This window comes from Cucurbita pepo, chromosome 17 (genome assembly GCF_057944985.1).
Source record: "Cucurbita pepo subsp. pepo isolate OVF chromosome 17, ASM5794498v1, whole genome shotgun sequence".
Lineage (NCBI taxonomy): Eukaryota > Viridiplantae > Streptophyta > Magnoliopsida > Cucurbitales > Cucurbitaceae > Cucurbita > Cucurbita pepo.
In genome coordinates this window covers 13,633,551-13,645,600 of record NC_141814.1, presented here as the reverse complement: position 1 = coordinate 13,645,600, position 12,050 = coordinate 13,633,551, and the positions used below count along the sequence as shown (strand labels likewise).

The following is a 12,050-nucleotide window of genomic DNA, read 5'->3' as shown; positions in this document are numbered from 1 at the left end:
TAAGAAGTCAACCCCAGGAAAAGATCGGGATCGAGATTAGAATCACTCCACAAGAAATGATATGCCTCCGTTTATATCACATGGTCTCACCAACCTCAAGTGGTATATGTGAGCCCTATCTCTCCATTCATACATCAATATCATGTCTTTATCAAAATTGGTTGTACCAATAATTCCAAGAGATGCGGAAAGTTGTGGAGGGCTATAAACCATACAAATGGTATCCCATGGTACGTTGTTTTCTTCATAGTTTTTTTTTTTTTTTTTTTTTTTTTTTTTTTTTGGTTAAATAGTTTTCTTCATAGATTTTTTTTGGTTAAATTATAATTTTAGTTTTTGAAGGTCTAAAGATTTTTTAGTTCGAATGTATAGAGATTTTGTTAAGTTGGTGTTTAGATGGTACAAAAAGTCGATATGTTAAATCTAAAGATCGAACTATCTTGAATTCTCCATCCACCAGCTACAGGTTGGGATTCGACTCCCTTTATACGCGACGAAGAAGACATATTCAACTAGATATGTCTTGCTTTCATGAAGAACGAATATCTTCTACGTGCTTGCCTCTGAAAACAAAATTGTTAGTACTTTATGGGAAAATTCTCAGCCAGTTCCTCAATATCGTCCCTCCTTGGGGCCATTATGCTCCTTCAGGTATTCTCGTATCCTTTCGGGTACGGTAGGCAAAATAAGGGAAGATATTCCGCTTGGGCTCCCAGCTTTGGACAGTGTCATTACCATCTTGTTTTTACTACAATCCCAATTCTGCAGCGTTGGCACTTCTTGTAAGATCCCGCATCGATTAAAGAGGGGAACAAAACATGTTTATAAGGGTGTAGTAACCTCTCCTTAGAAGACGTGTTTTAAAAATCTTGAGGGAAAACCTGAAAGTAAAAGTCCAAAGAGGACAACATCTGCTAGCAGTAGGCTTGGACTGTTACAAATGGTATCAGAGCCAGATATCGGGCGGTGTGCCAGGGAGGATGCTGGCCCTGAAGGTCGGTGGATTGTGAGATCCCACATCGATCGAAGAGGGGAACAAAGCATTCTTTAGAATGGTGTGGAAATCTCTCCCTAGCATACGCAAACCTTAAGGGGGAAGCTCGAAAGGGAAAGTTCCAAGAGAACAATATTCGCTAGAAACAATATTGCAGCCATTATCAAATATGCCCATATTCTTAAGCAAATGGTATGTGGTATTATATTTGATGATGTGGTATTTTCGTTAAAGATTTGCCATCTCTGATAGACTATTCGAGATGTCAATTGAACTCATGGGGACCCGCTCTAAATAGGGGTAAGGATTCTGGAGTAGGGATAAATTTCTCTCTGTTAGTTAAATGGAGCCGGGGTTTATAATTTTTGTCCGGATCTCTAACCTGACCTGACCCAAATTTCTTTGATCGAAGGATATTTTTGAGTTACCATGAACTCTATAAAAACCATAGGTTGAGATGCTCCAATGGCATCAAGAACTTACGAGGGAAACATGGAAAGACTCTCAATGCTCTCTTCGCTAATTCTCACCGTCTTTCTCACCATCTTCCTTGGAGCTTCAGGTGTTCAAAGCGATGTCAGCTTTAGTTTATCGGGAGGATCTACTTCATACGAGAAGTTCATCGAAGATCTGAGAAAGACTCTTCCATCAAATGAGATGGTCTACAAGATACCTCTGTTACGTGCCTCCGCTTCAGGCGTGAGTCGCTACACCTTAATGAAACTCACCAATTACGATGGCAAATCCATAACGGCGGCTATAGATGTAACCAACGTATATATCATGGGCTATCTCGTCAATACAACGTCCTACTTTTTCAACGAGACTGACGCTAAATTAGCCTCCCAATATGTGTTCAAAGGTAGTACAATTTTTACACTCCCATATTCTGGCAATTACGAAAGGCTTCAAATTGCTGCAGGCAAAAAGAGAGAGGCTATTCCGCTGGGATTCCGAGCTCTGGACAGCGCAATAACCACCTTGTTTCATTACGACTCCACGGCCGCCGCCGGCGCACTCCTCGTAATCATTCAGACCACGGCGGAGGCTTCAAGATATAAGTATATTGAGCAACAAATTCTTGAAAGAGCTTACAAAAACGAGGCGCCAAGTCCGGCGGCTATAAGTCTTGAGAACAGCTGGTCTGCTCTCTCCAAACAAATTCAGCTAGCTCAGTCTAATGGCGGAAACTTTAAGAATCCTGTTGTGATTACAGACAATAAAGGCAAACCGGTTCAAATAAACAACGTTAGTTCAAAGGTTGTAACCAACAACATCAAGTTGCTTCTGAACAAAATAAATATTGTGGCTCTTGACAACGTTGCTTCGACGACGCTGAGGTTTGGAGCTACTAGGATGCCTTGACAAAATGGGTATGGAGAGATTGGGTTCCAACTCCACTTGAAGTAATATTAATATAGCATGTTCATGTCATCTAATTACGTGATGAATGCTATGAATTTGTTGTTTATTCCTTTAAATAATCAAATGTGGAGAGTACTTTTTTTTTTTTTTTTTTTTTAATCCTTTCAATTTTTTGCATGTGGGTTGATTGATTTTACTCTATGCATCTTATGATTCGTGTCGTAATCACTTCTCGGATTCGTTTACTTCTTCTTTGGCTACTCTCTTCCTCTCCCTCGTCTCCGACCGTTATCCGATGTCTCTGACATTATTGAGTAGAGGGTAACGAAGCATCTCCCTCCAACACCATTAAATTATGGACCCATCAAAACATGTCATAAAAAAATGTTTTACTAGGAATTTGTGAGATCCCACCTCGGTTGGAGGAGGAACGAAACATTTCTTATTAGGGTGTGGAAACCTCTCCCTAGTAGACGCATTTTAAAAATCGTGGGCTAACGACGAGCCAACATACAATATCTGCCAGCGGTGGACTTGAGCTGTTATAAATAGTATAAGAGCCAGACACCCGACGGTGTGTCGGACACTCGCTCCTAAGGGGATTGCATTGTGAGATCCCACATTGGTTGGAGAGAGAATCACAACATTCCTTATAAGGGTGTGAAACTTTGGGTTGGAGAGGCGAACGAAACATTTCTTATAAGGGTATGGAAACCTTGAATTGGAGAGGGGAACAAAACATTCCTTATAACGGTGTGAAAGTTTCTTTAGTAGACGTGTTTTAAAATCGTGAAACCGACAATGAATAATACGTAACAGACCTTAATTAATTGCACCCTTAATTAAGTGGATGTGGTGAGATATATAGACTTCTTCATATACATTATTGATTTGAATTCTCACTCCATAGGTAGAAAAGCAACCGAAATACATTTTAGTTTAAGCATTTTTTAAATAAAAATATTTTTATATCTTAAAATCTTTTTTATTTAGAAAAAAAAAAAAAAAAGTTTAAATTACAGTTTTTCTGGCACTATATTCAAAATTGAAATTAATTAAAAGTTTTTTTTCCTTAGAATACTTTTTATCAATTATTTAAGTCATTTGTTTTTTATTAAAAAAAAAAATCTTTTAATTAATCACAAATTAATTTTTTTTGGTTGAAAGTAAAAAAAAAAAAAAAAAAAAAAAAAAAAAAAAAAAAAAAAAAAAAAAAAAACACTTTTAATAATCTATGATCGTTTAAAGTCATTTGTTTTTTATTAAAAAAAAAATCTTTTAATTAATCACAAATTAATTTTTTTTGGTTGAAAGTAAAAAAAAAAAAAAAAAAAAAAAAAAAAAAAAAAAAAAAAAAACACTTTTAATAATCTATGATCGTTTAAGAATCTAGACTAAATATATTTTAAATTGTTAATTTTTTGAAACGTGATCATAGAATAGTTAATTTTATTTAAATAACATCACTTTCAAAAAATATTCATGACGTACAAAAAATATATATATATATATATATATATATATATTGTCGTCTAAGGTTGTCTTTATGAACACATATGCAAAACCTTATCTCTTGCTAAGATTTCAATGTCGGCAATTTACACGTATGGTCTTTGTCAAAAGGACACATTTTGTTTTTCACCTGAAAATGGTAACTTTGGTGTACACAGTTTCATAAATATTATTTTTGTATTTGTAATTTGAATTTCATTTGATTTGAATATCTATAAATCTTAATTAATTTAAAATTATTTTTTTATATAATTTAATTAAATAATAATAATTTTCATGCCGAACATGATTTTAAAATTTATATTAAAAAAAGAATAATAAAGATTATTTTAGAAAAATAAAATTGATAAAAAAAAAAATAAAATAAATAACGACACATTTTAAGCTTTATTAAAAGAGTCGGTAAAAAAAATTAAGCAACAGAGATAAAATAGAATAAATTTATAATTTTAACCTTTTTTACCTTTTCATCATTCCGCCTCAATAATCCAAATTTATACCACCTTTATATAGATGTGACATATTTAAAATAATAATTCTAAATAATATAATTAATTAATAGGACCACAATATTTTTTTTTAGAAATTAATTATTAGATATTTAAAATTCTCTTGATGTTATATTATATATTATCAATTATTTTGTGTTGATATTTCGATAAATAATAGGTTTGTAACGCTAAATTAATAAAAATAATATTGAATTTTTTAAAGTTTCTATAATATTCTTAAATTAAAAAAAAAAAATTAAAAAATGTATTTAAATTTAAAAAGAAAAATAAAAAATATTTGTAAACTTTAAAAAATAATATTAAAATCCTTATTTTTTTTTAAATAAAATTTTTAATTAATAATGGTTGAAATACGTTTGTTTTGATCCGTGACTCTAATTTGTCTTCATTCTTACTATGAATTCTTTCCATTATTACTTTATTTTTTTTTTTTTTTTCTTTTTTTAAATAGTGTATAGAAAAGGATGGAATATTTCTCCTTCTCTCGTTTTCAATCGAACTTTCGGGAACGTAATAATTTAGTCCTTCAACTTTCTTTTATAACAATTTAGTCCCTATACGTTCGTACTTTGTAAATTTTAGGTTTTGATTCTTCGGTTTTTATAGTGATTTGGTCTCTCTATTCGAATTGTTGGTAGAGAGTTCCACGTATCACCACCAATTTTTAAGTTTTTTTAGTTATTTTATTCTTACCATTAGGTGTACTAGCCCGTCTGCTTTGGCCCGTTAAGTATCGTTGTCAGCCTCACTGTTTTCAAATGCGTCTATTATGGAGAGGGTCTAGCCCTACACCGACCGATGCCTCGCACTGTTTGGTGACTGGCTCTTATACCATTGGTAATAATCCAAGCCCACTGCTGGATATGGTTCTCTTTACCCGTTACATATCGTCGCTAGCCCTTCACTTGGGTGTAATTACTCTTACCACTAGCAGATATTGTACGCTTTGGCACGTTACATATCGTCGTCTGCCCTTCACTTGGGTATACTAGCCCGTCCGCTTTTGCCCATTAGGTATCGTCGTCAGCCATTGTTTTAAAACGCGTCTATCTTGGAAAGGGTCTAGCCCTACTCCGACCAGTGTCTCACACTGTTTGGTGACTGGCTCTTATACCATTTGTAATAACCCAAGCCCATTGCAGCTCAAGCCCACTGCTGGATATTGTTCGCTTTGATTCGTTACATATCGTTTCCAGTCCTTCACTTGGGTGTAATTACTCCTACCACTAGCAGATATTGTATGCTTTGGCACGTTACATTTCGTCGTCTGCCCTTCACTTGGGTATACTAGCTCGTCCGCTTTAGCCCATTAGGTATCGTCGTCAGCCATTGTTTCAAAACGCGTTATACCATTTGTAATAACCCAAGCCCACTGCTGGATATGGTTCGCTTTGACCCGTTACATATCGTCGCTAGCCCTTCACTTGGGTGTAATTACTCTTACCACTAGCAGATATTGTACGCTTTCGCACGTTACATATCGTCGTCTGCCCTTCACTTGGGTATACTAGCCCATCCGCTTTCGTCCATTAGGTATCGTCATCAGCCATTGTTTTAAAACGCGTCTATCTTGGAGAGGGTCTAGCCCTACTCCGACCAGTGTCTCGCACTGTTTGGTGACTGGCCCTAATACCATTTGTAATAACCCAAGCCCACCGCTAGTTGATATTATCCACTTTGGCCTATTACATATCATCGTCAGCCCTTCACTTGGGTATAATAGCTCGTCCGCTTTGACCCATTGCGTATCGTCGTCAGCCTCATTAGTGCCTCGCACCGTCCAGTGACTTGACTTTGCTACCATTTGTAACAGCACAAGCCCACCTCTAGCAAATATTGTCCACTTTAGTGGTTACGTATCACCGTCAGTCTCACGGTTTCAAAACATGTATACTACAGAGAAATTTCCACACTCTTGTAAGAAATGTTTCGTTCTCCTCTCCAACGACACGCGACGACACCCAATTGAATTGTGGTCGTAATTAGAAAAAGAAAAATATCCAAAACATTGCCCCATCTATAAAGAGACATCAAGATCCTCATACCACTCAAACCAACCACCAAGACAAAAAGATGAACAAACTCATAGCAATCTCCTCTTTCTTACTAGCCATCTCTCTTATCTCTCCCACTCTCAAGGCTGACATAGCCTTGGATTTGTCCACAGCTACCAAAGCATCCTATTCAGCTTTCATAACCCACCTCAGGAATGCTCTTCCAACCAAAGCAACAGTGTGCAACATACCCCTGCTGCCTTCCACCGCAACGGGCTTAGCCTCGTTCACATTCTTCACCATCACCAATTATAACTACCAAACCGTCGAGGTCGCTGTGAACGTAACCAACGTCTACATCGTGGCGTATCGTGCCGGTGCAAGCTCCTACTTTTTCGAAGACACTCCAGCTCAAGCCAAACAACTCTTATTTGCAGGTACTCAAAAGGTAACACTTCCTTTTACGGGCAATTACGACAGGCTTCAAGGCGTCGTAGGCAAATATAGAGATATGGTTGAGCTTGGAATCCCCGCCTTGAGCACTGCAGTTACCAACATGGTTTACTACAATAAACAACTGACTGCGGCGGCGCTTCTTGTGCTCATTCAGTCCACTGCTGAAGCTGCGAGGTTTAAATATATTGAGCAACAGGTTGCTCAGCATATTAGCGATAAGTTTTATCCAAACCAAGCAGTGATAAGCTTAGAGAACAACTGGGGAGCTCTCTCCAAGCAAATCCAGATAGCAAATAGTACAGGTAAGGGACAATTCCAAAGCCCCGTTGAGCTTATAAGTCCTAATGGCACACGATTTAGTGTGACCAGTACATCAGCTGGGGTTGTTCAAGGCAATATCAAGCTCCTGCTGTACTATAAACTGAGCGTTGCTGATGACAACGACAGCCCGACAAGAATGCCTGACAATATTGTTGAATATGGAACTCATAATTCTGTGTAGCTCTATGGCTTTGTTTGAAGATCCACACATAAGAATGGATTGAGGCATGTTCATATGTGAATGTGCTTGATTTCATTAAATAATAAATAAGTGGGGATTTTGAAATTTTTTATTGATTTGTAGGGTTTGTGGCTCGAGTCTCTCGAAAAATAGATCAGTATAGTTACTATAGAACAAATATATGAACGGAATTATACACTTGTACCCTAATGTCACATCCAAAAATGGTTTGATACCCAATTATTGTAGCGGAAGTGGAGGTAAGATTGGTCGCACCCACATCCCAACACACAGAAATTAAATAAAGAGACACAAAGATTTACGTGGTTCGGAGAGAAGAAATTCTCCTACATCTACCGACAGTAGTCAATCACTATAACCAAAGTGTTTACTCGTGTATCTCTCATATTCTCACACTATAAAGGTTCTCCCAATTACTTATCGGCAAATACAAAATGACAATGACTCCACACTTAGACATAGCAATACTAATTTTCATACATGAATCAAATAAATGAGAATATGAACCAAAAAAGTTATGAACTAAATGAGAGTTATGAACCACGATAAATGACAATACATGCATAGGAGATGCATGAATCTATTCTTCATGACAACTTACAACAAATTGATCGTTTTTTTGTTTTTTACGAGGTCATTAACAACATTCATCTAATCTACTACATCATATCGCCTCTTGACATAAAGTGGGAAAAAAACATCTTTTCTCGTATCTCTGGATAAGGTAATCTTAATCCTCAGCCCAACCCAACCATCCAATTTTTTGGGTATTTATAATCTAAAAAAAACTTCTAACCCTTCAAATCTTCACGAAAAGAAGTTAGGATCTTGATTGACAAGTTTGATAACTTCGTACTACCCTTTAAATGTTGATTATAATAAGTTAGGATTATGTCAACCCCTGTTCCGCTCCAACCCTGTAAATGTTGACTACCAAATCTCTAAATGGTTCTTCCTCACTCGAGTCAGCTTGTAACATATGAAATGGAGGTTGAATCAAGCCTATCCAATTTTGTAGATGAAGAATGAATGATTGTTGAATCTTTTCAGCCATGAATCGTGTAATAGGTCCCGTTGAAACTTATGGAACACCATGATCGATGATCGATGATCAATCCCGCCTTTCAATTGTTGAATAATTCAAGATGAAGGTTTAAGATGTTTGTTTATATTATATGGCTAATAGTAAATATTCATCAGTTCTTTGAGGAGTTTTAAAATAGTACAAAGGGTATGTGAGACTCTATACAGTGTATAGTCATAATGTTATTTAAAAAGGAGATGTGATATATATATATATAACCAACCATTTTAATGATCTAATGAACTCAAGCCTCAGGAAAGACTCTCATGGCAACATGATGATCATTGTTATCTAAACACGACCTTTTCTTCTCCTCTTCCGAGTCGAAATTAGCAACGTTTGCTAATGTCTCGACCGCGTTCACGACATGTTCGATTCTCGACGCCGTTTCAATCAACAATGACACCAATGTAGCCAGTGGAAGCAGCTCCATTAGAGGTGGAATTGTTGCAGCTTCATGTTCTTCAATTGCTGTTTGAGTGCTTGGAAATGAAGCTATGGCAGCTTGAAGCTCTTGAACAGCAATGTTCATATCTGACACTTCCAAATCAATCTTTGTTGATTTCTTCATTGTCTTGATTACAATAGATAGCTCCTTCAAGACTTTGGAAGAAGAGGTGCTTAGTGCCTTGCATGGCTCAACTAGAAGCAATTTTAATGAGTTTGGTGCCTGCATGAACATCCAAAAAACAAGTGAATTAGATCAAATATTGCATTATGAAGAGGCTATCAATTGGAGTTTTAAGCACCTTTATCTCTGAGTTTAGGCAATCATGAAGAGCCTCAATGCAATATGCACATTTGCGCATTGCTACTCCGACCTCGAGATATTTTTTCCATGGATGTCGGAACCCGAAACGCCCATGTGCTGGTTCCCATCTTGCAAAATTTGCCTGCAAATATGAAAACAGTGTTCAGGATTGTTGAGAGAGGAATCTCACATCGGCTAATTAAGGGGTTGATCACGGGTTTATATCTCCATTGGTATGAGGCCTTTGGAGAGTTTATGCTCAAAGTGGACAATATCATATCATTGTGGAGGTTCGTGATTTCTAACATGGTATCAGAGCTATGCCCTTAACTTAGTAATGTCGATAGAAACCTCAAATATCGAGCAAAGAAGTTGTGAGCCTTGAAGGGTATAGTTAAAAGTGACTCAAGTATCGAACAAAGGGTGTACTTTGTTTGAGAGCTCTAGAGGATTCAAGCCTCGATTAAGGGAAGGCTGTTCGAGGGCTCCATATGTCTCAGGGGAGGCTCTATGGTGTACTTTGTTCGAGGGAAGGATTGTTGGAGAGAGTCCTACATTGGCTAGTTAACGGGATGATCATGACTTTATAAGCAAGGAACACTGTCTCCATTGGTACGAGACATCTTGGGGAAACCAAAAGCAAAGCCATGAGAGTTTATACTCAAAATAGACAATATGATAGAACTGCAGAGGTTCGTGATTTCTAACAAACAACAATGGTATCTATTTGCTTACCATTGACTCCTCCGATGCCTTTGAATTGAGGACACATTTATAGCTTTGAGCTTTCGAATCATGACACTCTTGATCTTCATTTTCCATCTCGGGATCATCAATGTTCTTGAAGTATTCCGAAACACAACCTGCATTGAAAACAAAAGACGGGTTAAGTGATTAGAACCTAAACCCTCGATCGAAGCACACCGAAACGAATAGTATGAATGAAGACGAGAGATATTTACCATCCAAGCCATCCGCAAGCTTATCCAAGTTGCGGAAGACAAGGCTATGAAGCTGACTGCCAGCCCACATGGGGCAGAAAAGCATGCTGACGATAATACACAGCGACGTCCCGATGGCGATGGTGGTGAGCCTGGTATGAGCAAGCTCGAACAGCTTATCGACTCGATAACTCGAGATCGAAACTAAGCAGAAGGTGAGGATGAAGATCATGGCGCCGTAGTCGAATTTTGTTTTTATTGATGGTATGAAGCGAGAGAAGGTGGTGGCTGAGGCTGCATGCATGGGAACATAGAGCCAATAAGAGAGTTGGTAATGGAATTAGTGAAAGCTTTTAGAGACCAAATGATTGAGTCAATAATGATTACCTAAAAGAAAAAGGGAGATTCCAAGGATTATTGGTTCAAATCTATCGCCTGACTCAGCTGCCACCCAATGAACTCCAATGCCCAAGCCACCAGCAAGTGAAGTCCCTATTACCCTATTTACACATTTGTAAAACGTTGCGCCTGCAAAATAGAGCAATTATCGAACGTTATAATCGACATATTAATAATTATGACGGGTGTTTCCGATCACGATGGAGATAATTTGTACGCTTTGGCTCGTTACGTTATCAGTCTCACGGTTTTAAAACGCGTCAACTAGAAATAGGTTTCCACACCCTTATAAGGAATGCTTCGTTTTCCTCTCCAACCGATGTGAGATCTCACACTCCACCCCTCTTGGGGGCCCAACGTCCTCTCTCGCACGCCGCCCGGTATCTGGCTCGGATACCATTTGTAACAACTCAAGCCCCCCGCTAGCGGATACTGTTCGCTTTGGCCCGTTACGTATCGTCGTTAGCTCACTGTTTTAAAACACGTCTACTAGGAAGAGGTTTCCACACCCTTATAAGGAATGCTTTGTTTCTCTCTCCAACAACTAATGTGAGATCTCACAATCCACCCCTCTTAGGGTCCCAACATCCTTGCTGGCATACCGCCCGGTGTCTGGCTCTGATACCATTTACAACAGTCCAAGCTCACCGCTAGCAGATATTGTCCGCTTCGGCTCGTTACGTATCATCATCAGCCTCACAGTTTTAAAACACATCTAGAGGAAGAAATTTCCACACCCATATAAAGAATGCTTCGTTCTCCTCTCCAACTGATGTGGGATCTCACAATCCACCCCTCTTGAGGGTCCAGCATCCTCGTTGGCACACCACCCGTTGTCTAACTCTGATACCATTTGTACCAGCCCAAGTCCACCGCTAACAAATATCATCCACTTTGACCCATTACGTATCGCCGTCAGCTCATATCTACTAGAGTGAGATTTCCACACCCATATAAGAAACGCTTCATTCCCTCTCCAACCGACGTGAGATCTCAAAGTAACCAAAAAAAAAAAAATGATAAGCTTATAAAGAACAAAAGGGGATTTGAAGAACTAACCCACAGTGGATTCAAAAGTGACAACAACAGTCATAATAGCCCACATAGCATTCCCTCCAATCCCTTCATACAAAGGTCTCATATAGTAAAAGACAGACACAATGGAGAGAGCCAACCCCACTTTAAGGCCATGAACAGCCTTCTTAGGCTCAGAGTTAGCTATGCCCCAAGCCTTTTCCAAGAACATCCAACCCTTCACAAACAATCCCCAAACAAAGCCCTTCACCCCCATCACCATTCTGCCCACAAATGAGCCCTCTGGCCTCAGAACCTCCGTTGCTCCATCACCCACATTCACCCGCCACTCCAAGCTTCCTCCTGATGCCATTGCTGAACACAACAACAACAACTTTGGCCACTTTTCTTAGCCTCCCTCTTGGACCTCACCACAAACCTTATATGCATACATAAATAGTCACTTCAACTCTTACCTTTCTTTCCAAAAGCCTATGAATTGGAA

General features: G+C 38.2%; 3 protein-coding genes across 3 annotated transcripts; 2 read left to right on the top strand and 1 right to left on the bottom strand.

Annotated features, from left to right (window-relative positions):
* Positions 1–1,427: 1,427 nt before the first annotated feature.
* LOC111778239 (ribosome-inactivating protein luffaculin 1) lies at positions 1,428–2,505 on the top strand. Its single transcript, XM_023657945.2, has one exon. The coding sequence runs from the start codon at positions 1,460–1,462 to the stop codon at positions 2,357–2,359; it is 900 nt and encodes a 299-aa protein (XP_023513713.2). The 5' UTR covers positions 1,428–1,459; the 3' UTR covers positions 2,360–2,505.
* Positions 2,506–6,421: 3,916 nt separating this feature from the next.
* On the top strand, positions 6,422–7,440 carry LOC111778051 (type I ribosome-inactivating protein trichoanguina). Its single transcript, XM_023657662.2, has one exon. The coding sequence runs from the start codon at positions 6,457–6,459 to the stop codon at positions 7,333–7,335; it is 879 nt and encodes a 292-aa protein (XP_023513430.2). The 5' UTR covers positions 6,422–6,456; the 3' UTR covers positions 7,336–7,440.
* Positions 7,441–8,645: 1,205 nt separating this feature from the next.
* Positions 8,646–12,050, bottom strand: LOC111778089 (aluminum activated malate transporter family protein). The gene is made up of 6 exons (XM_023657733.2): positions 11,591–12,050; positions 10,520–10,660; positions 10,154–10,426; positions 9,927–10,054; positions 9,190–9,333; positions 8,646–9,110 (listed from the first exon to the last, which is right to left on the bottom strand). Exons 1-6 carry the CDS (start codon positions 11,916–11,918, stop codon positions 8,685–8,687), a joined length of 1,440 nt encoding a protein of 479 aa, XP_023513501.2. The 5' UTR covers positions 11,919–12,050; the 3' UTR covers positions 8,646–8,684.